General features: G+C 44.7%; 1 protein-coding gene across 1 annotated transcript in view; it reads left to right on the top strand.

The window, feature by feature from the left end:
- CDH13 (cadherin 13) overlaps positions 1–27899 on the top strand; it is an 897713-nt gene that overhangs the window by 474687 nt on the left and 395127 nt on the right. Inside the window, exon 5 of the mRNA XM_016197002.2 lies at positions 339–491. Within this exon, the coding sequence (XP_016052488.1) occupies positions 339–491 (153 nt within the window). The remainder of the gene's footprint in view (positions 1–338; positions 492–27899) is intronic.

Genomic DNA, 27899 nt, shown 5'->3' with positions numbered 1-27899 from the left:
GTTTTTTCCATTGCACATTTGGTCTTGCTTGCAGGGGGGGGGGGAAATCTTGAGAGTTAAAAATAATATAAATGTCCAACGTTGAATTTGCTGGAGTTATTTCCCTCCCAGATCCATCACTGCAGTCCCGGTGAGCTTCCCCAGCTGTGAGCTGCAAAGATTTGCATGTCAGGATGAAAGGTGTTAAGCATCGTTGATATCTTTGGTGATGCTGCTTTACTTGAGTTCATCAGGCACCTTTGTGTTAGCACCTGTGACTAGTGGATTGGTCACTGAGGTATGTTTGTAATGTGCTCGGTATGCCAGAGTCTTAAATGTCACTCTCTTTTCCTGACCAGGTAGTCGATAGTGACAGACCGGAAGGGTCCAAGTTCCGGCTCACTGGAAAGGGAGTAGATCAAGAGCCTAAAGGGATTTTCAGAATCAATGAGAACACAGGTAGCATCTCCGTGACACGGACCTTGGACAGAGAAGCGATTGCTACTTATCAAGTGAGTACCCCTCAAGTGCCCATCCTGCATGAAGAGCTGTGCTTGTCGACGATTACTTTCTTCCCACTGAGCTCATTATGCCTGTGCTTCATCAAACCCAGGGCTGTACGACTTTTAAGTATGTCTCTGTGAGATCTGTGTGGCGTTGAACCCCAACAGGGCAACAATGAGGGCTCCTATCTTGTCAATGGAGCCCCTAGGCCTACGTGAGATTTTGGGCACTGGAAAGCAAGAAGAGGGGCCCTGGGGGAATCTCAGAGGAGATCAGAACTCTTAGGGCAGCTTTGACTTTTCAGAGCAGTAAAAGGTGTAAACCCTTGGACCTGGTCATTTTAGTTCTAGAAATCTGTCCTAAGGAAATAGGAGGAAATTTAACTGGACTTTTATACAATGATGCTAAAGCAGGATGTGATCCGTAAATGAAATCAAGTGCTAAATATTTAGCAATAAGGCAGTTAAATTAGGCACAATTTTGCAAGGAAGTTGTATACAACCATTTAAAATACTTTTAAAGAAATTCTACTTATATGGGGGAGATTCAAGACGTTGAATGGAAACAAACACATATGGCGTCCTCATTACAAATCAAGTGTTTGTACATATCGTGATGGAGGTACATTTGGGAAGACATACGATGCAAGAAAAATCTAAGGTTGATGGTTGGGTTTGGGTGTTACTGATTTTTAATTTCAGTTTTCTTTTTTTTACAATGTACTTAAATTACTTTTATATGGAGAATAAAAAACTAGTTGTGAAAGGATAGTTTGAGAAGTTGATACCCATTCAGGACTCAGAGACCAACATGGTTGCACTCAAATATTGGGGTGAGCAATACATCTCATATAGGCTGGAGGTCAGTCCCACCATAAAACACAAGTAACACTTGCTACCTACTCAGCTGGATTGCTGTGAGTTTCAGTGAGAAGGTAGTGTGAGGGCATTGGAGGTGTTAAAGTGCCGGACAGATATAGTGGCATGAGGGAAGTGTGTGGAATCCCCATCCTCCAGCATGCCTCATGCTAAGCCATGTGCTCAAGAGTCCCGGGTCCTTGGGGGAGGAGGATGCCTCCCTGGTCTGCCTCTCAGAAGCTTTGCCAAAGGGCAGATGCTGGGAGCATCTGCAGGGAATTCCATCTGTCAGAGATTGCCAAAGGGTGGACAGTGAGTCCGTAGTGCACACCTGGGGGAAATCTGGTTGTTATAGAAACAAAATATTGGTGTCCTCAGAAAATCCCAGTCCACTGGCCTTGAGAGTGTCCAGCTGCTGCAGGAAAAACCAGCAACTGACATGGGTAGGTGCCCTCTTCTCTTCCCATGCCTGTAATTGGAATATCCATTAATTTTCAGACACAAGGCTAAGGAGTGGTAAATTTTATAATCTTGTAGCATAGCGATGACGATGGAGAGCTCTAGGGTAACCAACTCCTATTCGAATCTCAGCACTGCTATTTGCTGAGCTGTGTGATCTCAGGCAACCCACTTACCCATTCTGATCTTTTGCTTCTCATCCAAAGTGAGCATAGTCCTGTCACCTCTAGGACTATAAAAGATGAAATAAAATTATTTTTTAAAATGTTTAGCTGAGGATGTAGCAATAAGTCATAGCTACTTTTATTAGGTTTTTCCTGAATATTTTTTAATGTTCTAGTTAAGTTCCGCACGTTTTTAATGTTGGTTTCCAGCCTTCAACCATGAGAAGGTTGATACTGCACACTTGTGGTTTTTTCTTCTGTTCTGACATGAACCAAACACCATGGCATTTCTTGCCCCTCTTTTAAGTATGAGAGAGAGATTCCTGGATGAAGCTGGATCTCAAGAACTCCCCGGTGGATTAAAGAGGTACAAGGTAAACAATAAAGATCTTCTTGGGAGTGTTCTGTGGCCTGAAATAGGATGAGTATGAATCAGAGAAAATGGGAAAGGCTGGTTGCCAGGAATGAGAAGGTGAATGAGAGGCTGAAAGACGACTTTTTGGTAGAAACCAGAGGAACTGTTTGAGGAACTGAAAAAGAGTTTCGATGCATCTATGGCTGTCTGATGTTTGTGGGATCCAAAAGTGGTTTAAAAATTAAAGTCCTCCTTTTGGGAGTCCTTTCACCTTCAGAGAGAGACTCCTGGGCACCATAGATCAGGACCGGCCTCAGTGGGAACTGGTGCCGTGTCTTACGAGAGGACCAGGGTGGCAATGGCCACACTGCAGCCTGGTTCTGAGCCACTCCTCACTAGCCTCACGAGGGTCCAGTTTCAAATGCCAGCTTTCCCCCTGCCTCCCACTCTTTAATTCAGCCTTTGTTCAGTTTTCTTCATGTCCTTGCTGAGGAAGGTCCCCTATTGCTCTGTGCTTGGTTCTCCTGTTTCTAGATTTAATGAGTACTTGTTAATATACTTTGAGCACAAGAATGTTACAATTCCAGTCCATTTTGAGTGCCTGTTTAGAAATAATTTACTATCTTAGTAGTACATTTAGATCCATCGTGTTCATGGTTGGTCATTATGGTTGGTAGCCAATGTGCTTCTTCAAAGAACTGCATCCTAGGTCTCCAATTCCCACATTTCAGTTCCCCCTCTTGCAACTTTAAAAAGCAGAGAGCATGTGGGCGAATGGGTTGCCACTGTAATTGCTCCAGTGTTGTTTCTTTTAAAGTAAAATGCTATTCACACGCAAGTCCATACTATTGTGTTAGCAGTTCCCGGATCCAACGAGAAAGCCTTTTGAACTAAACCGAGGGGACTTGCACAGTAAGTATTAATCTGGGGTAAATTTGTCCTTGGCCCCCACGTGCATCATCATTAAAGCTGCTGTTTATTGAACACTGTGTGGCTGATACTGTGCTAAACGCTTCATATATATTCTCTTATTTAATCCATTTCACACAAGAAACTTAAGAAGTAGATGGTAACACCATTTTTCAGATAAGCAAATAACTGTTAAATGACTTTCTCAAGGTCTCCCAGCTGGTATGTGTTGAATCTGGGATTCATATCCATTTCTCTCCACCTCCAGAGCCCTGCATTTTCAATCACTAGGAAACATGTCTTCCCATTTTACCCCCAACTCAACTCTGTAAATTCCTAGGCCTATTTCCCAGGAACCCCACTTAGTGGGCCTGGGAAGGGGAGTCTAACTGGCTAAATGATCTATTTCTTCTTAAACATCATCCCTTTCCATGACCCACTGCCACTTGCCCACTCTCCCTACCCCAGCTCCCAAAAGGGCTTTCCAAGCTTCTGACCTAAAGTGGCACCCAGCAAAATAATTTAGCTCTTACAGTATCGGAAGCTGACATATTAATGCAAAGTCTCCTGAAATATTACTCATTATTATGCATTTTGCCAGCATTTGAATGATTTGTGAACTCTTCATTGGAATAAAGTACTGTAAAGGATTCATGAATGACCAAGTTTATGAAATTCTATAAAAATATTAGCAGGTGGTAATGATTCCCTCACACTGTGAATATAATCTGCTGGCTGCAGATTTGTCAATATGGGAGGACAGGAGTGGAATGGGAGGCAGTCTGTTAGGCAGGTGGAGGGAGGTGGTGGAGGGTTTGGGCTGGGCTCAGCAGGGGCAGAGGTAAAACAAGGCAGGGCTGTGGTAGTGGGCTGGTGTCATGGGCAGGAGACCTTCACTCTGAGCTGTTGTCCAAAGTGGGAGATGCATTGAGAACTGAGAATGTCAGAACTGGGTGGGAGAAGAAAGGAGCACATGAAAGGAGAGGAAGAACTAACATTTATTGAGCACCTACTAAATACCCAAGAACTCCCTAGAGTTCTACATGCACCACCCTGTGAAACTGATTTATTCTCTTGTCTTTACCACTGCTTTAGCTGAGGGCCAAAGCGGTTCCCAAGATATATTATTGTTATTAATGTTGGTGTTAACATTTACTGAGCATTTACAACGTGCCAAGGCTCCATGCTGAATACCTAAATGATCATCTCATTTAATCTTCATAAAATGAGCTAATACTCTTATCATTCTCAATTATAGAGCTGGTAACTGGAACCACCTGTGTTCCTGGCCTCAGAACATGAGCAGGATTTCATTACCTCCTTCTGAGTATTTGTTCACATTTTCTGGGATATGGTTTGTTGTCCTTTGAGCCATTTTTTTGCACAAATTTGGATTTTGTGGTCAAGTGTGTTACCCCTGGCAGACAGGGTATCGTGGCTTTTGTGTGTGTGTGTGTGTGTGTGTGTGCGTGTGTGTTTCACTCATATGGCTCTGCCCTAATTCTAACCTAAATGTGTCTCCAATACAATTAGGCAGAAAGTACATCAAAGTGAAAAATGCTGCTCTTGTGCAGAAATACAAGTATCATAATGTTAATGATTGTAAGACAACTAGAAGGCGTAGATTTACCCCGATTAGAGTTCTTCAGGTGACCACCTATTTACAGTGATTTCCATGTTACACATGGACCATGCATGCATCACCTTGGTCAAGCTGTACTGCCCTTGGTAATATTTGTGCTTGGAACGCTCCCCCAGCCCTTGCTACAGGGACAAGCTGCATCCTTCATTGTCCAGCCTGGTCTCCCCCGTGGTCCTCTTTCTTAGTTGGGATTCTTGGTGGTGGTCCACAAAACCCTCTCAACTGATGTGCAAAGAAAAGGATTTATTAAAGGGCACAGCAGTTTATAGAATCAGCAGAAGGACCCCAGGCCTGGCTCATGTGCAGTACGACCAGACGATGGTGCCACAGGAAATCCCCGCCGTACAGGATACTGTTCTAGGGCAGGGTTCTCAACTCAGCATTACTGACATTCTGGGCTGGGTGAGTCTTTGTTATGGGGTCTGGCCTGTATGTTGCATCGTGTTTAGAAGCTCAGCTGGACTCTGACTACTAGATGCAAATAGCATCCCAGTTTCAGCCTTGACAATCAAAAATGTCTCCAGCCCAGCTGGTGTCCTCAGTGGTTGAGCATCAACCCATGAACCTGAAGATCAAGGTTCGATTCCCAGTCAGGGCACATGCCCGGATTGCAGGCTCTATCCCCAGCAGGGGGCGTGCAGGAGGCAGCTGATCGATGATTCTCATTATTGATATTTCTCTCTCTCTCCCTCTCCCTTCCTCTCTCTGAAAATAAAAACATATTTTTTTAAAAATGTCTCCAAATACTGCCAATTGTTCCACGGGGCAGAATTGCCCCAGCTGAGAATCCTGTTCTAGAGGAGCCCTCACTGCTGCCACCTCTTGTTGTACTCTGCTCCTTTGGTAATCAGAATGGGGTGGTGGCAACCCTGCCTTGGCCATCCAGAAGAGCTGGGTGACTCTGACTCCATGCTTTCCAGCAAATCTGATCCCCAAGTAGAGCTGCTGCCTTATATCCCCCATTTCCATCTCCAAGTCTCATGTAAGACATGGGCAGGGAAGAAGCTAGATCATGTGATGGGCTCTAAGGGGCCTGGGGTGGGTGTTGTCATCAACCACATCACCAAGTCATCAGTACAATTTTATTTTAAGAGGCAGCCAGTGGTGGGCATAGCTACCTGAGAGCAGGTAGCCAGTCCATGCTTGGGAGAGTGTGGCTTCACACCTATGATCTTAACTTCCAGTGGCATTATGGTCCCATCAGTAACACACATGGCCTAGGAAAGAGCCCTAATTGGGAGGAGACACAGAACTTGGGTTAAAGCAGGCTTTGGAATCTGACCTACTGAGGTTAGAATCTTGACTCTGTGACCATATGAAGCTGCCATTTTTATAAGTGATTATTGGTCATTTCATGGTTTGCCCTGGCATTTTTGGTAAGTTACTCCATTCTCAGCCTCTGTTTTCTCATCTTTAGAAAGAGGGTGAGGCTGCCGCCCCATCTCCTGGTGCTGCTGTGGTTAGTAAGCAGGGTGTGTGAGGGCAGCGCTCAGCACAGCCACTAAGTGTTGGGGAGCCATCACCTCATGTAGAAGCTCTTGCAGATGAAATGGAGGTGAAAGCAGTTGCCAGGATCCAGCTAGCAGTTACACAGTTAGATGTTAGTGTCACATCGTAGAAGGAAATCACCTAAATGTGGACCCCTAGACCAGCATCAGAATCTGGGAACTTGTTACAAACGCAAATCCTCAGGCTCCCACCTCAGACCTACTGGATAAGAAACTCCGCCCCGCATTCTGGGCATTAGCAGGCTTTGTAGGTGGTTCTGATGCTCGCTGACATTTGAGAACCCCAGGTCTAAAAAACACTCTTAAGTGTTAACACCCCTGCAGCTGGCTTGATTCATTCATTTGCCTCAGTGAAAGTGGCCTTTGAACCAATTCCATTACAGTGCTGCTGGGGTAATACAGTTGTGCCTCAAAGGGGCTTGTTTCTCCAGGTGTTCCGGTACAGCAATTGAACACCCTCTGTATCCAATCCATATTCTTCAAAACTGTCTTTGTTTTTGTCTTGTTAATGGCGCCTAAGAGCTGGGCACATTTGTCCCTGGCTGCTTTGCTCCACCCTGTCTAGACTTTGGATGACTGTTGAATGCCACATGACTGGGCGTTTGCTATTTCTCAGGAGCCAGCCTTTTAGGCTGGAGATGAAAGTGTCTTCAGAAGATCTGAGCCAGTACAGGCAAAGATGATTCCTGATAGGAAGATGCTGGCCCTGGCGTCAGCAGAACCAGCTCTTTGGCCTTATTAGATGTACAAGCTTGAGTAAGTTATTTATGGTTCTCAAACTTTGCTGCACCCTAAAATCATCTGGGGAGATTTTAAAGCCCCTGATGACCATGTTGCTCTCCATACCTGTTAAATTAGGATATCTTGGACTTGGACCAAGCATCAGTATGTTTATGAAACTCTCCAGGTGTTTTCACTGTGAAGCCAAGTTTGAGAACCGCTGAGTTAATATAACTCATCTGGGCCCCAGTTTGTTCATAGCTAGGAGTGGGGACAATGACATCAACCAGGTAGGTCTCTTATGAGCTTCAAATGAGATAATATACGTAGGAGTTTTTAGCACTTAGTAGAAAATCAAAGATCTTATTTCCCCTCAGTAAACTGCTGGACTCTGAGCAAGTGTCTTTAACAACTTTCCGATGTCGCTTTTGACACAAGCTCTTAAAAAACTGAAATGCAGAGAAGCAGAATTTGATAAACAAATGAACAGATTGTCTTCTGACTCACTTCAGAAAAAAAATGATTCAGGATTTGGCCACCGCCTCTCCCTACCCCAGTACCTCCGAGCATCTCCATCTGACTCTCTCCAGCTGGGCTCCTCACCTTTCCAGGCACTCCATTTTGCAGCCTGCCTTATCTGTCAGGTGCAGCTGGTGAAACTGAGGCATGAAGAAGTTAAACGACATTGTCGAGGCAGCTGTAGACCAGGATTAGAGTGCCGAGGTGCTCCCGACTGATTATTTATTTGGTCCACTAAGCAAAGCTGCTTCTTCACTCAGGTTGATGTCAACATATCTTCCTAGAGGTCATCAGCTTGCAAGAGGTTTAAGTTGAATCTTGGCAGGTACCTGTGCCCTCCCTCGACTTCGCCCTCCCTGCACCCTCCCCACACTGGGCCTGGCTTCCAAGGCCCCTGGCCCCTGGGCTGGGCCTGCCACATGTTCATGGAATGAATAAGCGTGCGATGGTCGGGTTTTTTCTTGCTTTAGTTTTCTTACTACAACCAAATCTTCATCATGGCTGCTTTTTCAAATGACTTGGTGGCATTTTTTTCTCTAAGGTGCTGAAGAATCACAACACATCAGAACTTCAAGGGCCGTTAGACTCATTTTATCTAACCTGCAGAATTTACAAATAAGAGCAAGTTAAATAATTGGCTAACTACTGAAAATACATTATTGATATTTCGTTATCTGGCAATAATGGATATTGTGGCCAAAGCCTCTGGGTCCAGATCCTGCAAGCACAGAGCAGACATCCACTCACCACTCACCCTTCAGTATTTGCATTCATCAATAGGCATAAAGATTTCTTTTCACTTGGTAAAAATGAGCAGGGCAGGGAAGGAGGAGTTTGTCTAAGGCCTGGCCTAGGAGGAGAGAGGAGCAAGAGAAGATAGAAAGAGGCTGTCCTCCCGCCCTTGGGGGTTTGACACTCCTGGGTTGGAGGTCAGAAAATGGGGGAAAATGTTTTTCTGAGATAACGTGCAAAGATGGATATGAGGACCAGAAGCTAATTAAACCTGTCACCAAAGACCGGGTAAGATTCTGGGTTCGAGCACTGTGGCTGTGAGGCCAAGTGTCAGAGGGTGATGCAGTTGGACAGTGAACCCTCTCCCCACCCAGAGACTCCTACAGCACTTTGGCAAGAGAAGGGTTGGAAACTAGGGGTGGGTCACCGTGGTGAAGCTCTCTGGGGGCCCAGACAAGGGAGGAAGAAGCTGACATTGACCCAGGGGCCCTTGTGAAGCCAGCCTTGGCCCTCCCACTAAATACCTGAGGAATAATGTCATAATGGGGACTGTGCTCCTCTTGAGCAGGTCAGAACCCTGAGGCCCTGTGATAGGATATAAAAGCAAATGGTCCTCATCTGAGGCTGGGGAGCTGCTGACTGATGGGTTACCCATCTCAGTTCTGGCCGGCCCACTGCTTAATGTTTAATTAGAGCAGATTGCTTCATCACTATAGATTTGAAACTGGGAGAGTCTGTGGGCAAAACCCCAGAATAAGAAGAAAAGCATGGAGGAGCACACTTCCCCACTGAGCCTTCTCTCCCAGCCCGGGGAAGTAAGAGGGAAATGGGAAAACACTTACAGATAGGCAACTTGGGACCACCAGGATGAGTGCATTTCAGGGGCAGCACCCATCCAGCAGCCCAGCTTAGACATGATACCCCTTGGTGACGGGCAGGTGTCACAGGATTTTAGGCTGAAGAGTGACATGATCACATCTGGGTTTTGCACAGACTGGTTGCTGGCAGAGAACTGAGGACAAGTGGGAGGCGGGGAGTCCTGTCTATGGGTTGCTGAAGCCAGAGGAGCACATATCTGGCCATTCTCACCAAGGAAGACGGGAGGTGAACCCAAACTCACAGTAAAGATACAAAGTGTACTTTGGGGTGAGATGGAAAACCGGGGGCCAGTTACTGCCAGGCCTTGCAGGGTAGGATAAGCAGTTGGATTTTATTCTAAGGAAGCCTAGGAGGGTTTTCAGCAAGGGAATGACATCTAATTTGCATTTAGGAAGATTTGTTTGAGCAATAACAACATTCACAAAATGTCAGCAGTAACATTTAAATTGTCATTAAATAGAAATTAATTCAATAATGCATTCATTTGTTGAGACGCCACTATGTACCAGGTGCTGGGGGAGAGAGAGAAAAGATAAAGCTGTACCTTCCCCAAGCTTAGCCTCAAAGTGCTCTCCTGGACAGAGTAACCAGTAAACTTTTCATTCTGAATCCGTGTGTGGCGTGGGGTGGGGTGGGGTGTTTTATGTGTTGTCTGTCCTTCCCACTTAGTCTGGCTCAATCTCCAGGCCAAGTGAACATTCTGTTAAAATTCCAAGCTTTTAGCTCTTTCTTCTCTAGGGGTTTATCAGTGGGCTATCTCGAAATTATTTATTAAACACAGTTGCCCGAGCTGTTAGCTGTTGATGCATTTGATTGGCATCTGTTTTAAGAACTTTATTATGAAGAAGGCTTATCTTTGCCTTGCAGTAAGGCATTAGACGCCGAAAAATCATTTCCATAGTATTTTTCTTTCTTCTGAAAGTTGAGAAGTTTGCATAATGGGCTCTTTTAAACAAAGGCCATCTTTTCTGGTATCTTATTGGAAAAAATAAATACTCTGTAAAAAGGACTTAACTGTGCCTTGTCACTTGTGGGTGCTCATTCCCTGCCTGCAACGGGGACCTAACTCAACCCTGTTCAGTATGCCAGACCAGGCACTGCAAAGGTGGACTAAAGTGAAAGCTGACACACAGAACGCGTCCTCATTAAGTGATGGCTTCTCTTGTCAAGTAGTGCTAATGGGACCAGGTGGGCCACGTTTGACGGTAAGAGATCAGGAGGAGAGCTCTGTGCTCTTTGGAAGCTGGTCATAGCCCTCTGGCTTGGGTCCGCATTCCATTGATCAGGAACTCCTGGGGGATAGCACAGGTAAATGTGGTAGATCTGAGGCGGAGGTCTTGGCCAGCTGGTCATAAAAGCTCAGGAAATTGGGTGACTGGCATTTCACAATTATTTATGAATACATTTTCTGTTCCTTTTGAGTTTTTAACGCAGAGCCTCATCATGAACTTGACACACTACAACAGCTGAGTTGAATAGCTGCAACGGTGTGGCCCTTGAAGCCAGAAGTCTTTCTGCCACATTACAGAAAATGTATGCAGACCCCTGGACTAGATGGGCCCTCATATCCCTCGGGAATCGATAACCTGATTTTGAGAGTTTTGACATCTTGGTCCCCAAAAGGGAGATTTCAGAGGAAAGGCTAAATGTGTGTTATCCTTATATGATGGCCATGTGAGCTGGCCCAGAGGTGAGCTAAGTCCATTCAGGGACAGGCTCCCCAGAGGCATTTTCATGGAGGCTCACAGTGAACACACATTCCCAGAACAAGCGCAGGGACTGCCCGGGTTCACCGGCACACTGCTTCCTGAGTTAATGAAATAGTAGTTGAAAAAGGCTTTGCAAAGGGGGAATGACTGTGCAGGTGTAGCGTACAAGATGAAGTTTATCATCGTTTCTTTTCCCTGGCCTTTCACCCCTCAGACCACTGCTCAGAAGGCTGCGTGCAGGCCTGAGCTGCCTGTAGGAGCTGTCCTACCTGTGGGCTACACCTGCCTCTTACTCTGAGTAACACAATAACAACATGATAATAATGACGCTTTGTGGCTTTTGCTCAGCCCTCATGGACAGTAATTCTTACATTGACTCAGTGAGTTATGTACCTTTATTAGTTTTCTATTTCTGCCATAACAAATTATCACAGACTTGGTGGCTTAAAACAACACAAATTTGTTATCTTACAGTTCTGGAGGCCAGAAGTCAAATATGGATCTCACTGGGCTAAATAAAATGAAGGCATCCAAAGACAGGGCTGATTCCTTCTGGAGGCTCTGGAGAGAATTAGATTCCTGGCCTTTTCCAGCTTCGAGAGACCACCCACATGCTTTGGCTGTGGTCTGTCTTCAAAGCCAGCAGTGGTGAGCTGACCCTGACACTGACCACATCTTTTTGGTTCTCTCCACCCCTTCCCTACCCCTTTTAAGGACTCTGTGATTACATGGGACCCACCTGGATAATCCAGGATAACCTCATTATTTTAAAGTCAGCTGATTAGCAGCCTTAATTCTATCTGCAACGCAATTCCTTTTTGCCATGTGACCTAGCATATTCACTGGTTCTAGGCATTAGGATGTGGAAATTCTGGGGAGCCATTATTCTACCTGTCACTGCACCTCCTGTTGTTGATGAGGTTATAGAGGCATAGAGTGGGCTATGCAAAATCACACAGCTGGTAACAGGTGATCTTAACCTTTCACCCCAGCTACAGTCACCTCCAGAACCTGGGGATGATGGTATAGCCAGCAGCATGAGCAAGGGGCTCCCCTCTTCTGTTGGCTGCAAATAGGGTGATAACTAGATAGGTAACTCTCAGTGGACCCTTGATGGTTCTCTCTTAAGGGCTGGAGGCAGTTTGTCATCTCTCTCATTTGTTTTCCTACCAGAGCACAAATGTCCAGGCCTCTTTTACACTTTCCTCATTTCCCTGAAGTGTCATCATGATCATTTTCTTCAGACCATGTGAGACTCAGGGAATGGTCAGACACTTGATTTTCATCTGTGTTTGGAGCAGTCTCAGACTCAGCTACTTCGGATCCATCACTTAGCATGAAGTGAGCCCTAATTAGTGACCTGCTCTGAAGCGCTCTTATCCACTGAGAGGCAGGAGGACTGGATGGAGTATTGATTACTTAGCTTAAGTTGGCAGGTACCAGCACACCTAGTCCTGACCTTGAACTAGTCTTCACTTTAGAGAAAAGCACCTGAGCGTTGGACTCCCCCGACAGCTCCAAATCCAGGTTCCTCCCCCAGTGCAACTTATACAAAATAGCAACAGCCAAGCCCCACTACATACTGACTGTATCAGGCTCAGATCAAGTGCATTTCGTGGGCAGTGTCTTCAAATGTAAGTGCCCACTAGCATGCCAGGCCACTGCTCTAGGCGAGAGGGATTTGAGAAAGAACAGGACACATTTGCCGCCCCCTCAAGAGCTTATCCTTCTAAGAACCTTGACAGTAGAAATTGTTCTGTGTAATTTTCTTTTTTCTTTAAATATATTTTTGTTGATTTCAGAGAGAGGAAGGGAGAAGGAAAGAAACACCAATGAGAGAGAGTCATTGATCGGCTGCCTCCTGCACGCTCCCTGCTGGGGACCGAGCCCGCAACCCGGGCATGTGCCCTGACCAGGAATCGAATCCCAATCTCCTGGATCGTACGTCGATGCTCAACTGCTGAGCCATGCTGGCCAAGCAATGTTTTGTGCATTTTTCATGTGGAGAAATGAAGCTGGTTACATAGCTGGCAGATGAAAGAGCCAAGTGACACACCCACTGCCACCTCCTTCAGAGCCCAGGCTCCACACCCTGGCTCTGTCACACGTCTTTAAATGTTCAGTTTGCTCACTGTAAACCAGTAGCTTTCAGTGGGGAGTGATGTTGGCCTCCAAAGGACAGTTGGCAATGTTGGGGGACAATTTTGGTTGTCACAACTGGGGAGGGGTGGTACTAGCATCAAGGAGGAAGGCCAGGGATGCTACTAAGCATCCTACAATGCACAGGACAGCCCCCACCACAAAGAACCATCCATCCCCAAATGCCAGGAGTGCCACTGCTGAGAGACCCCAGTGTAAATGAGAGCAGTAAAGCCCATCCTGCAGGGTTGCTGGGAGCTCTCTGTGCTCAAATGTGGGAGCCTTCCATCTAGCCAAGCTCTGACTTAACCAAGCAGACCTCATTTCAGCAGAGTCTTGGCCTGTTAGGGCTCCACCTGGCTAGAGAACCCCCCTTAATTAGAAACACTAGTACTATGATTCTAGCAGAACTCACCCATGCTCATTTTTTATTGTGTGGTGGTTTTAATTTTTTTTTCTCATTGCAGAAGACAAATTCCATTTCCTTACCCCTGAGGGAAAACTAATTCCAGCAAAGGCCATTTGTCTTTGATACCTTAAGATCTAGATAATTTACTGCAAGTTTATTTTTATTGAAAATTATGTAGATATAATTCAGAAACACAATTTCCAACTATGTGGCACACTTAAGCAGATTATATTTTAAGTGTTTACATATATACATACGCATATATATATATGTATATATATAGAGAGAGAGAATATATGCTGGAATGTACATTTCTCAAAGACACTTTTTTTTAAATAATTCTCTGCCTTTGAAATCCTCAGACTTCTTTGCTTTGAAGTGCTGAAGGATTCAGGTATTTTCCAAATGGATATTGTGTTATGTTATGAGTTGTCATTTAACTGCAATTCAAACTCATGACATTTTCTACAGCTTATATGATTAATTCAGAAATAATTTGCATTTTAAATGCATTCATGATATTTAACCAGTGATTCTAAATATACTTATTTTAAGCCCAGTAGAATCACCAACCTCTGCAGTGTGTGGACCCCTCCTCCAGCAATTACATGGACTAAAGAAGATGTAGATATTAATATAGAATAACTTTTCCAAACTCTTTCTGGGAAACATAAGAACTGAGCGATACCCTCACACACACACACAAAATGCTCACTCGGGACCACTGGGGAAACAATGAAAATTTAGGAAACCTCAAAAACTATAATTGCTTCTTTAAAATTCACAGTACACATTTGATACAATAAGGTGTTTTAAAAACCTGCAGTTGAGAAACTTGTTTAAGCCAACATATTCCACGCTTTTAAAAACCAAACCTTTTAATCAAGGTTCTCCTCTAAGAACTATTAACCATTATGGAAATCACACTTTAGATAATGTTGGTGAGAAAATTTTAATTAATGGGAGCAGAACAAAATAGTGTGATGGTGCCTGCTGGGTGCCAACCTGCCTTCCTGAGAGGTTGCATGGTCAGCTGTTTTGGGAAGACTGTTGTGGAGACAGTTTAGCATCAACTTTCTCCACTAATGTAGATTCCTTAAACTTCTAGTTGTTTCCACTCATCTAGAGGTAAGGGTGTCCCTGAACTGATGGATAAACAAATGTGTTCTGAACGTACAGTGGGGTATTTTTCAGCCACAAAAAGGAATGAAGTACTGATCCATGGTATAGTATGTATGCTGAGCGCAAGGACCCAGACACGAAAAGTTACATCTTGTCTGAATCCAGTGATATGAAATGTCCAAGACAGGTCAATTCATAGGGACAGAAAGCTTGTCATTGGATGCCAGGGCCTGTGGGGGAGGAGAGACTAGGCAGTGACTACTAATGGGCTCACGGTTTCCTTTTGGGGTGATGGAATCATTTTGGAACTAGACAGAGGTAGTGGCTGCACAATATTGTGAAGCACCAAATGCCACTGAATTGTTCACTTTAAAACAGTTAATTCTGTGCTATTTGAATTTTACCTCAATTTTTGAAAAATCATGAAAAGTAAAACATAGGGAAGGGAGAGTGACAGGACAGGAAAACCCAGGTGTAAAGATAAGCAGGGAGAGGGCAGGGCAGAGGGGGGTAGGGAAAACCAAGGGGATGTCCCACACATTCTCCAGGGTAGCTTGGAAACTTGTCCATGTCTCGCGACGATTTGAGGAAATTCTAACCCAGAGAGATGTTCAGTATACAAGAGTGGCCATTGGGAGAAGGTAGAAGAGCAGTGCCTGCCCACCTCAGCAGAAAGCTGGCTGGGCCCCCACACCATGGCGATGTGTTGATGACCACAGCCTGGTGACCCATGCATATACCTTTGCCCCTGAGGCAGAAGCGAGTGACTGAAACTACAGGAGCTGGACACTCAGGACGCTCTATTTGTGGTGGCCCCTTCTGAGGCCCTGTACCCACTGTTGTACTGTGACTTTTATTCTTTTGATTAAAGAGGATCCCCAAATGGCACAGACTTCAGCTTCTCCACACCCTGGATCAACCCCTGTGACCTAGCCTAGGGGAGCTAGGCTGAGGAGCCATCCCACTTCTGTTCTGACATTGTTAAACCTCACGTTCATTAGTACCTCCTACAGGTTAGCCCTTTATATTTCAGAGAAGGACCAGACCAGTGGGTCCAATAGAACTTCCATAATGATGGAAATGTTCTGTACCTTTGCTATCCAATATAGGGTAGTTCAACACGGTGGCTATTGAGCACTGGAACTGTGGCTAATGCAGCTATGCACAGAATCTTTTAACTTTATTTAACTTTAGTTAAATTTAAATCTTCAAATGGCTGGTGGCTTTTGTTTTGGAGAGTGCAGCCTAGGAAGTCATGCATGAGGTACCATCTTTAGCATCCCACAGGTCTGTTTTAAAATCAGCTTTACCTCTCACCAGTATAATTTGGGGCAAGTTGCTTAACCTGTAAGCCTTAGTTTCCACATCTGTAAAAAGAAATGTGAGGACCTACTTCCTGGAGCTGTTGTCAGGATGAAATGAGATACTGCATCTTATGCACAGAACTGGGCATCTGATAACCACTTCGGTGTGGTTTTTTTTGTGTGTGTGTTTTTTTAATATATCTTTATTGATTTCAGAAAGAGGAAGGGAGAGGGCTAGAGAGACAGAAACATCAGTGATGAGAGTCACTGGCTGCCTCGTGCTTGCCCCCTACTGGGGATCGAGCCCACAATCCAGGCACATGCCCTGACCGGAATCAAACCAGGATCTGGAGCCACACCGGCCAGGCCATTGTGTGTCATTTGATATTGGTAATTAATCCGTGCTTTGCATGATGGGTGGTGCTTTAAAGAAACGAGGCTCAGAGAGGTGAAACAACTGTGCTCAGGGTTGTATAAGCAGGGGCAGAGGACTATGGGGATTTCTTCCCATATGATCCCGTGTCAAAGTCCACCAGCTTGCTGTCACCCTGTGGTTCCTCCCCTTGGAACCCTGGTTACAGAGTTCATCTTCCCCTGGAGAATGAGATGGGGACTGAGGAATGGGTCTTGTTTTTCCCCATAAGCTGGTCCATTAAGTTTGAGCTGCTCTGTTCTGTATTGAGATGGGATTTCTATAGGAGTTGAAATCCTAGGGAAGATGTGTGTGTGAGTGGGTTTCTGTCCCCACAGGGGCTTTTGTTTCTTGTCTAGGTTGGTTCTAGGTAGGTTCTGTGATGGACTAGCAGAGAAGACCCTGGGTTCTGTCATCTTAGCCACCTGAGGGTGCTGGTTGATTGAAATCTTTCAGACACACTGTTTATTCAGCAATCTTGATTCATGTTTTAAGACGCTGAGTATCCCCTCTTGAGTGCTTTCTTCTTTCTATATAAAGTTGTCTAAATCCAAGAAATAGGCCCAGCACAGTAGAGGGAGACAGTCTTCTTTGGTTCGAACCTCAGTTGTAAAGACCACGTGCGCCCTGTCATCCTCAGCGCGGGGCGAGGAGCAGAGCGGAGGCCTGGAGTGCGCGGTTAATTCAGGTCGTTGCAGAAGGCCCTGTGTGCACTACTGCTAGTGTCTCGGTTGCTGTCTCAAGGAAACCTTAAGGAGCCAAGAGTCAGTGCTGATCTGGGGGCAAATGCTTCCCCTCCCCATCCAAGTACAGAGCCTGCCTTGTCACACTGGCTTTTTAACTGCCCACCCGTGTCATTCTTAAGAGAAATAGAGTGAAGTTTCATTAACGTGAGAGATCAGCAGTAGTTCAGTCATAAGTTATCACTGCAGAGGGAGAGCAGCACGGTTAGCTCCTCAAGTTGGAAATAAAAAAGATGAATGGGAAGAGGAAATGAAGTTAGTGCTTTACCGCCCGGATGCTTTGCCACTCATGTGCAAGGGGAGAAGGGAAAGCCCTTTCTGAAGACAGAATGCATACCAAAGGCAATTAATATTTTTTAATCTACAAAAGATCCCCTTGTCATGGTTAGGTTTGCATGCCTCTCTTCAACACCATGACCCCAGGATGGTCTTGTTTGGTGTTTGGTGACCCGTCCAGCTAGGGCATCAAGCTGGCTAACTCGCAGCTGCACGTAACTGTAAACCTTTCCCAAAGGTCCTTGGGTTCCCAGCATGCCAAGAAGACAGGCATGTCATCATTCCAGTCGATCTACTTCCTGTGACTGAGTTTGTTTATTTGAAGTGGACTTAGCTTTTCCACCTGCCCCACTCGTTCACACACATTAATTCAATAGCTCCTACTACCTGTCAGATACTTTTCGAGGCACTAAGCAGTGACCCAGAGATCTTGCCCTCAGGGAACTTACAGCAAGAGATGATAACCCCCCCCCCCCCCAAGTAACATTAAAAAGGGTGAGGGTGAGGAAAGCAAGGGGTGAGCAATATCTTATTTTATACATGATGGTCTGAGCTGGCCTCTGTGACAAGGGCACATTTAAGCAGAGACCTGATGAAAGAGAAGGATAGCAGCTATGCAGGTATCTGGAGGGAAAAAGAACCACACGGGAATAGCAGCCAGGTTGGGGAAAGAGAGTATTATAATGGACAGGTTCCCCCAGTCTGGGAAGGAGCTGAAGGAAAATCCTTTCGAAATATTTTTTAGCAGTTCTGCCTCTGTTGGGGTGCCCTCATTTTGTGTTTTGCTTTTTTTTTCCCCCCCAGGGCCTGGACCCCTTCTTGACAGCCCTGACAGCAAGTGAAAAGGCCCTGGGGTGGAAGTAAGCTTGATGTTTAAGGAAGATATCAGGGGGAGGAGGCAGATCATACAGGGCCACGTGGGCCTGTGTGTGGACTCTGGCTTCTGAGTGAAATGGGAAGCACTGAGGTTGTAGGCAGAGGCAGGATGCTATCTGACATGCCCTGCACCAGGAATTCTGGCAGGGCTGTGGGAAGTAGACTGAGGGGGCTGCAGTGGAAGCAGAGAGCTGGCAGGTGGCTCTAGCAGTAAACCAGGTGAGAGAGGGTGGAGCTTGGATTGAAGTGGCCAAGGTGGAGGTGATAAGAAGGGATTGGATGTGAGAAGTGTCTTGAAGAAAGAGGCAACACTATTTCCTACTGGATTAAATGTAGGGTGTGAAAGAAAGAGGTATTGAGGGTGATTAGGAGACTTTTGTCTTGAGCCAAATGGGAGGGCAGATTGCAATTTACTGAGGTGGAGATGACTGGGAGGAATGGGGACCCAGAAAAATCTCATGCCAAGTGGAGAAGTCATTAGAAAAATAGCTTGGTCATCTTCTGGTGCTCAAAGACTTCCTCTGACATTTTCTGATTTTCAGCCAGTGTAAACCCAAACCAAGGTTTTCTAAGTCAGGTATGTTTTGAGGGGGCGAATGGTCCAGTCAGGATGGGCTGAATTTATAGGGTGATGCAGAGGCCCCGGCAGAGTGAGCCAACCTGTGTTGGTCACAAGATCCACAGCAGCTTTAGGGAGTTAGATCAGTAATAGAGGATCCCCATGGAACAGGCAGATACCTGCATCTCAGGGACAGTAGCAATACTTGGGAGAATTCCCAGAAAGTGATTGTTTTGTTTTAGGGGACTGTCTTCTTGGCACTATTATAGTCATCTCAGGTTCCCATAGCAGAATACCACAGACTGCGGGCTTAACCCACAGATATTTATTTCCTCACAGTTCTGGAGGCCAGAAGACCAAGATCAAGGTATCTACATGTTTGATTTCTCCTGAGGACTCTCTCCTTGGTTTGCAGGCAGTTGTCTTCTTGCTGTGTCCTCACATGGCCCTTTCACTATGGGTGCATCCCTGGTGTCTCTTCTTTTTGTAAGGACACAGGTCATGGGATTAGAGCCTCACCCCTTATAACCTTATCAAACCTTAATTACCCCTCTAACGTCTCCAAATACATTCATTTCAAGGGGGATTTGAAAGCTCCAATATATAAATATTAAGGAGCACGATTCAGTCCAAAACAGAAATCTTTGTTGAAGATCCTGAGGCTGCCTCCATATGGCCAGGAGAAAGAAGCGTAACCAATTGACATCACCATCCTTGGGAAACAGACACACACACCTCTTGCACGCTTGTCCTGGCTAAGCTGGTTTCTCATCTTTCCTGGCTCAGATGGAAGTATGCCCCAAAAGCACATACTATGTACCAGATACTATCTGGACAGCTTTCCTTGCTCTTATATGAACCCAGTGAGGTGTGTATTGTGATTACCTTAATTTGACTGTTGAGGAAACTGAGGCACGGAGGGGTTAAGAAGCTTACCCAAGACATCTCTAGTAATTGTTGGAGCCTGGTCCTGGGCAAGCTGGAATCTAAGGTTGTTAAAGAGATCTTAGGTCATCTATGAGATCTTAGCATCAGTGAAAGTGAAATTATACTGGAACAAGAAATCTATCGAACAAACAATTTACCCAACTGGCTCAGATTTAGACTTCATTTTGGAAGCTCATCATCACTGTTTTAAATGTATCTTCATCAGCTGTGGAGCCTTCTCCCACCTGGGTTTATCAGCTCTGTAGGAAAGGCTTTCACAGGACCCCCTACTGTATGTCTGTAGATGCGGAGAATTCTGAAGTCCATCCTCACTTCTGCCTCCGAAATTAGGAACAAGCAGAAGTGTCGGGCTTTCTGTTTGGTGAAAGTACATTGACCACTCTCTTTTTCTGCATCCATTTGTTTTCTTATTGAGTTTTCCGTCTGTATTTTCATCTGCAGCTCTTTTACAGATAGTGTTTGTTTTAGATTTGTGAGCTCCGAGAGGGCTGAGACAGCACGCGTTAAGTGGCCTCCACTGTGTTGGCGCAGCACTTTGTAAATAAAGGCCCAATAATTCATTTAACAAGCATCTAGTGAGCGCTTATTGTGTGTAGCAGGGTGTAGAGCACATGGCTGATACTCAAGGTGTGGCAAGGAAGATTCCTATCTTTTTAGAATTACAGTATTAATAAAAATGTTGGTGTAACAATATTAATTACTAGTATTTATAGAGCCCATCTTATCTGGCAGTAGCTGTGCTCTGTGTCTTACATACATTCTCTTAATTAATCTATGTTATTGAGCAGTGTTCCACTAAGTGTGTTCTCAGAGCACTATTTCTGGCAAGATGTTGATGGATACTGTGCGTGTCCGGAGTCCCTAAGGCCAACCCCAGCTTTGGTAATTCTCCAGGAGAATTCATGGACTCAGCACATGGTCATACTCATGACTCAGATGTATTACAGTGAAACGATACCAAGTACAATCAGCACAGGAAGAAGCTGCATGGGGTGAAGCTCGGAGGAAACCAGGTACCAGCTCCTGAGGGTCCTTTCCTGATGGAGTCACGCAAGACATGCTTAATTCTCCCAACAATGGGTTATGACAACATGTGACACATCTACTAAGAAGCTCATTGGAGACTCAGTGCCCAGAGTTTTTACTGGGAGCTGGTCACCTAGGTACCCTCTGCTTGGTATGTAGCAAAATTCCAAACTTCCAGAGAGAAAGCAGGTGTGCAGTATAAACCATATATATATGTATATTTTGTACAGTCAGGTCAGGCACAGTGAGCCTCTCTTACAACTAGGGAGTAGTGGAAACCAACCCAAAATCTAAGTTTCCACGTGCCAGCCAAGAGCCAACCTTGGAGCAGTCTTCCTAGGGACAGCTGACTCAGGCCTGCTGTACCCTTATGCCTCATTGGTCAGACCAGGTTAAATGCTGTGATTGATTGATAGATACATACACATACATACATACATACATACATAACCAAGTAGGAGAAACCTGAACTGACCAGAATTAAGCTGGAGTCTAATAGTCTATACTTTTCAATGAGAGATGGACCCCACCACTCCCCGTCAGAGTATCTTAGAAGGCTTCTGCTTTGTAAGAAATGATTACAAGTTTTGGTGGGAAGATGACATCAGTCCTGTTAAATGTAAGGTCAAACACTGGAGAAATCCATTGCAGGAAATGATAATTTTTAAATGTATGATTTATCTTTTACTTTACACTTCAGCACTGAGAGATAATTGTTAATTTAATGTCTAGACATTGATCAGAGGTATTATAAGAGAAAAGTACTGAAGCTGAACTGGCCTCTTCAGAATGTAGAATCTGAGAAACCCATTTAGACTTAGAATTCATTATTAGTTGTGGTCTTTGCAAACCTATAATCAGGGGGCATCTGTTAACTAAATAATTAGCTTTTATATTCGAAATGTAAATTCAGATTGTTTCCTCATGCCGGGACACTAACCAAGGTTATATCTTGAATTTTGAGATATAATTTAAATGTATTTTCAGCAGGTTAAAAACCTAATCTAGTTCTTGTTTTTTGTATTACCAGGACGTTTTTTGCCTGAACCTGAATTAGTTCTTATTCACTGTTACAATCAAAGTTTAAGAATAGGCTTTTATCTAGGTAGATATTTGGGCTAGAATTCATTCTCCAGATGCTTTAGTTTCAGAATCACTGATAAAACAGGAACCCAATTCCCATTAACATTTCCAAGAGGGAGCTTTGCAGATTCACCAGTGGGCAATTTTTATGTGAATTCTTGAAAAAGATGTATTTTTTCTGTTAGTAAATTACTATTTTCCCATCTGAGTGTTATGTGATTATTTGCTTCCTTGACTTCTCCTCCTATCTGCATTCGCAAACACCACATCTCTTATCTTATCCTCAGCAGCCTCATTTTGATTTTCTGCTTTGCTGACTTCTACACTCCATGAGATCCTGTAACCTCTTAACCCTACCTTTGGCCTGGCATTCTTCTTAGTCTCTCCACTGCTCCATGGTTCATTCATCTCCATTTGTTTATGGTGTTTTTTTCCTTCTAGAATGTGTACTTTCAGAAGCAATGACTAATTCCTATTGGTTTGATCTATGAAACCAATATGATCAGTTTCTTGGTTCCATTCTTAGAATCACTTTCTCAGTTCTAATTTTCATTATGACTCACTGGAAGAGGTGAGACTCTCCTCTTCGGCTTTAAAACACCTGTCTCTACTTTTCCCCAATGTTGCTGCCAGAGGCCTACACTGGATCTGATCACTTCCTCACTTAAACCATCAGTGCTTCTTTGTTGACTTCAGGATAAGTCCAGATGGGACATGGACCTTCACCATCTGCTTCCTTCTTCAACTCTTCCACCCTCCTACTGTTTTCCAGATATACTGCATCTGCTCCTGCCACGCTGAACTGCTCAGCATTCTCTTCATGCGCATTTCTCCCTCAGTGCCTTTGCACGTCATGTCTAACAGGGAACTGGAATGGCTTCAGCATCCTGGATTATGATTAGCATGAACCAGGAAGGAGGTTTGATTTGAGTTGGGGGAGGGGTGAAAATAGATGTGGGATACATACATACAGGTCTTTAGCTCTGGATAGAGGGGTCCTATGAATTTTAGAATTGGAGATTGATCTCTGACATCTCAGAAAGAAGGAGAGAACCAGTTCACAGATTTGTTTTTGGCTTTTTTTTAAAAAAAGGAGAGAGAGGGTTCTGGCAGGTCATTTAATTTAAGCCCACTGGGAGAAGGGCTTAATGTCCTGTGGATACATGTTCTGTACCAGATGTAACTTACTTGGACATTTGGGGAGACTGAGCTTCCACATGGGGATCACAGTGGCTGATTTGTGAAGAGCTGGAAATGTTAGAAGAGGGTTTGATGAGGGTCCAGCTCTGTATGTGCTTCAATATGGCAGATAGCTTACTCTTGTGTCTGGCTACTCCCCTTTCTCTTATATTCTGGACATCTTAAGGATGGAACCCATTTTTATTTTTATTTTTAAATGAACACTGCCTGTTAAACATTAAACATGTAAGTTATTTGTCTTTGGGTATCACCCACCACCACCACGCTGAATTAACTCACCTTTAAATATTTGGCTAATTGTTTACTTTCCTCTGAAATAAACTTTAGGATTTTCCATGAAGCCTGGAAAAAAATTAAAAGTTATTACCTGTATCATTTTCACTATTTGATCTATTTTAAATTTAATCTGACATACAGAAATCGACTTTTGTGACTCATGGTATCCATCCCACCCATAATTCTGAATCTTTTCAGTGGGCCAATCAAACCATGCTTCACATCAAGTCCAGAAACCAAGAAGCCTAAGTGCACTCCCTGGCATGGCAAATAATAAAATGCGCTTCTAAAGGACAGATGATTCTTAAAGAGAGCTGCTGCTCTTTAAATGTCACCCACATATTTGGGTCCTTTGTTCTGCTCTGTCTCCACAGCTTCACTTCAGAAGTTCAGGTGACAGGGACCCCAGGCTGTTGGGTAGAGGAGGTAGAAAGGGGAGGGTGAGAAGGCAAGATGAATGTGGAGGGGAAGCTTGATATTTTCCGATTCCTGAGGGACCTGGGTCCTACTTCCCTCTTGGATTTGTTTGCTAATCAGGTCTTGCAGGTTATGAGCTGGGAGTCATTCTAAGTGCACACGGGGCCCCTGGAGGGTTCCAAGCCAGAGAGAGACAGGTCTAACTCTGTGCATGCTCAGGAGTCTATTTAGAATGATGTTCTAAGCTGTACTATTTCTGGCTTCAAGTGTTGTGGATCTGACTTGTGTGTCCTTGTGAAATCAGTAACATTGTTATGCTAACATGCAGTAACTCGGATTTCGCTGTGACTTCCAAAACAGGTGCATTGAATTATATGGCAGTATGTTTTATCTGTTTAAAACTGGGGAAAGAGACTTTAAAATAATGGTTCTCATGTCTGCCATATAGTGAATGTTCTTTCCCTGCCCCTTATCCCTCAGCGCAACCATCCCCGATACATTCAGCAACCAGGGCTGACTTTCAAGAATCATGAAAATAGTAGCACAGCAGGGGTCCTGGCTGTGATGGAGCTGTTCTGTATTTTAACTGTATCCCTGTCAATGTCCTGGTTGTAATACAGCATCATAGTTTTGCAGGATGTTATCACTGGGAGCACTGAGTAAGGGTATGCAGCACTTCTCTACATTATTTCTCACAACTACATGTGGATCTACACAACCATTTCCAAATAAAAAGTTTAATGACAATATAATAGCTCTGTTCCTTTGAGTGTCTTACCAGGTACGAGGCTCTGTGTTGAGTATATTACATGAACACCCCCATTTAATCCTTGCAAGGTTCTTATAACATGGATTATAGCTTGGTCCATTTTTCAGAGGAGGAAATTGAGGCTCTTAGAGGTTAAAGGACTGGCCAGTCATTCAAGTGGTAGGTCGAGGAACTGAACTGGCTTTAGGATGTCCATCTCTAAAGCTGAGGTTCTCAACCATATGGCCATGGGACCCTTGTCTCTGTACCCTCTCCCTGGTGGGTCCAGCCAAGAAGTGTCTGAATTCTGAGCATCAGGAGTCAGTGAGGGGTGGGGCCCAATCTGGAGGGAGGTGAGTCACCTGTGTCCAGGATCTTAGCTGAGCAGTCAGGCCTGAGTTGTAAGTGGCTCTGCTAGGGAACAGAGACATTGTCTCCCCACCTTGATGACTGCCTCCAGGTGGCAGCTGGAGGCACTATTTCATCATAGCAGCAGGCATATTCTGTGGTGGAATCAGAGCCCTGCTGGAAGTTACCTGGCTGGGACATTAGAGCTGGTGCTGCTTGAGGACAGCGCACACAGAAAGGTACATCCCCCTCATTTAGCTAAGCTCTTAAGCATTCAACGTATAGGCCCAGAGGGCAAGCCTTTTTTTTGTCCCAGGAAGACCCTCAGAGGCTAGGTGCACCCTGCAGGGACTGATCCATGGTGCTCTTTCAGCTCTGATGCTATCCCCACCTGGCAGTTCCCCACTTTACATCTTTATGCTCCTGTGCCAAGCATGCCAGTCAGTCTCCCCACCCCAGGTATATTTTTATTTTAGGATATGAGTGGCATTTTTAAAATTTGAAGAGAGAGCTTTAGTCTGTAGATGTGTTTGCTACATCTTTAGGCAAGTATTTATTAGGACATATGGTTAATATAATCGTGACCATAACTTCCTAATGAATGCAAGTGGGGAAAATAAGATCTTATTAAGCAAGGGTGATCATCTTAAAACCATTGTAAACTTGTGTTTATGGGAAACATTCTAAAAGTATACCTGTTCTTTAAAGTGAATCCTTTCTTGTGCTAAGGACTGTTGGGGACTTAGGCTGAGCCAGATCAAGTGTAGCAGCAGTTGTGTGATGTAGCTGAGTGGTGAACATTGTCATTCCAGCCAAAGCACATTGATTAAGACTCCTAGGGTAAGGATGATTGCCCTCCCCCCTGGGGACATTCAGCAGTGTCTGGAGACATTTGTGATTGTCACAAAGGAGAAGGGAGTGCTACTCCCTAACGCCCCCAGTAAAGGATCTCCTAATCCAAATGTCAACAGTGCCTCCTCCAAGGAGTTCCAAGTTAAGATAATGGCTCAGGAGCCTTGTGGACTAGTTTTCAAATTCTAATCTGCCCTTGGGCGGGAGATTTCAACTGCTTGAACTTCTAAGTCCTGGTTTTTAAAGGAGGTCTTGTACCAAGCTCATGAGGCACTAAGAGGATCGAGGTAGCGCTTGCCCAGTCCTCAGCCGGCTCCTGGTTCAGGGTAAGCAAGCTCTCAGTAAGGAAGCAAAATCCCTAACTCAGTATTATTATTGTTACTGTTAGTTGTTCTTGTCCTGGAAGTAAAATAACTGGAGGAAAGGCGTCAAACCAAGTTTAAATTTAGTTTTTAAAAGTTGCCTTATTAAATATCAGAACAAGCTGGATGTTTTTCTGTTTCATGATTCTGTAAAAGGCTTCCTATGAGAGTGTAGTTGGAGGGGACTGACTTGCTCCGCACGGCTGGTAGGGCCTGGTGTCTGACAGTAGCTACGCCTGAGATAACCCTGTGTGGATTGTGCACATTAAAGCCTAGAGTGTTATGTGACTGTGACCCTAGAAAGCTGCCTCATCCACCTGGGTTTCTTACCAATTAGTTACCTTGATCAAAACAAGAGGCAGCCTGTGTCCAGTGCAGAGAGCTGTGGGGTCATGTTGTGAGACCCCAGCACATCAGCCATAGGATACCTGTGTGTTTTGTTGTAATGCAGGTCAGAGAATGTGAAGCAGAGCTGAGCTGGTGACCTTGATGTTTTGTCTACCTAAAGGGTTACCTCACCCCTCAGGGGGCTTTACAAGCCATGTTGCCCTTTAAAGTGTCATTTTTTCCACGGTTTAACACAGCAGGGTGCTGCTCTGCTCCAAATACCCTTAATTAGATCATAGGACATACATAGAACAGAGCTGGGCGCACCTAAAAGCCCTACATGCTAGCCATTGCCGTTAGCGTTATTTCCATGTAGACGTGCCATTAAGTATATGCATCTGCCTATGCGCACGTGCAGGTGCATCTGTGTAATAGGTTGGAATATTTAGGAAACCGTTAGGGGCAGCCTGTACTTCATAATATACCCATACCCCTGGATATGTGTAGTACAAATATAATGGAATTTAACTCTCCCAAACTTTTGTGGTAAGAACATTCTGCTCAGAATCAGTCTGTGGATGGAGAGCCAGCCCACTGAGGTCAAGGGAGTGAATTGCCCTAGATCTGGTCAGATTCTAAGTCAAGGAGGGAACACCTAGGTTTCCCCTTAACTTGAAGGTGGAGGCAGGAGAGGTAACACTCTGAAGTGTGGGAGTGAGCTGGCCCCTTTGGAGCTGGTTATTAGTCATGTGTCCTTGTGCAGGTTGCAGGGCTTCTTGAAGGCGGAGCCTCCCAGCTAGGGGTGGGGACCACAACTATGTCTTCAGGCTGCTGTATAAAGCATGAGAAAGTTTGCTCACGACCTGGCATCCAGTCCTCAGTCATTACTCAAAATGGAGTTTAGAGTTCATGGTGCCAGGATCCTCTTGGAAGCCTCATGGACTGAGAGTCAGGAATCCCGTTCATAAAGCACCTTGTGTTCTCCCTCACCACCATCCTGTGAGTCATTTGCATCACGCATCGACCATATTTTCCTTTTTAATTTGGCTGACAACACGCTCAGGGTCAAATTTGTGTTTCAGGCCTAAGAACTGCATATGTGGACGGCCTGCACTGTTGATCTGGCCCTTCTTGCCTCTCCTCTGAATCTTCTTTTCACCTTCTTGTAATCTGACACCATTGTGCTTGGTTGTGCAAGCTACCTCACACCCAGTGTGCATTGATGTGGGGTATAAATAATTTTTTTAAAAACCCAAACCTTGAATCTGTTCAATAATCCTCCAGGATTTTGCTTAGCTTCTTTGTGCTTCTTCCACTTTGAGACCAACAATAAAAGTGACTCACCCGCTTCTATTATTGGCTGACTATAACTATAAAGATAACTGATTCCTATACCAAGTCTAATAGGATCAATTAAATTCCTTGTAAAAATGTCCCTAGTAGGGAAAAATGCTGGGTAAGATGCTAAAATTCATCTGTCCAAAAGCAAGAAGCCAGCTCTTTCTTGTGTTTTGTGTGTTTTTTTCTTTCAGCTGA

This window comes from Miniopterus natalensis, chromosome 18 (genome assembly GCF_054644295.1).
Source record: "Miniopterus natalensis isolate mMinNat1 chromosome 18, mMinNat1.hap1, whole genome shotgun sequence".
Lineage (NCBI taxonomy): Eukaryota > Metazoa > Chordata > Mammalia > Chiroptera > Miniopteridae > Miniopterus > Miniopterus natalensis.
The sequence above is the reverse complement of the archived record's forward strand: the minus strand, read 5'-3'. Positions and strand labels throughout refer to the sequence as shown.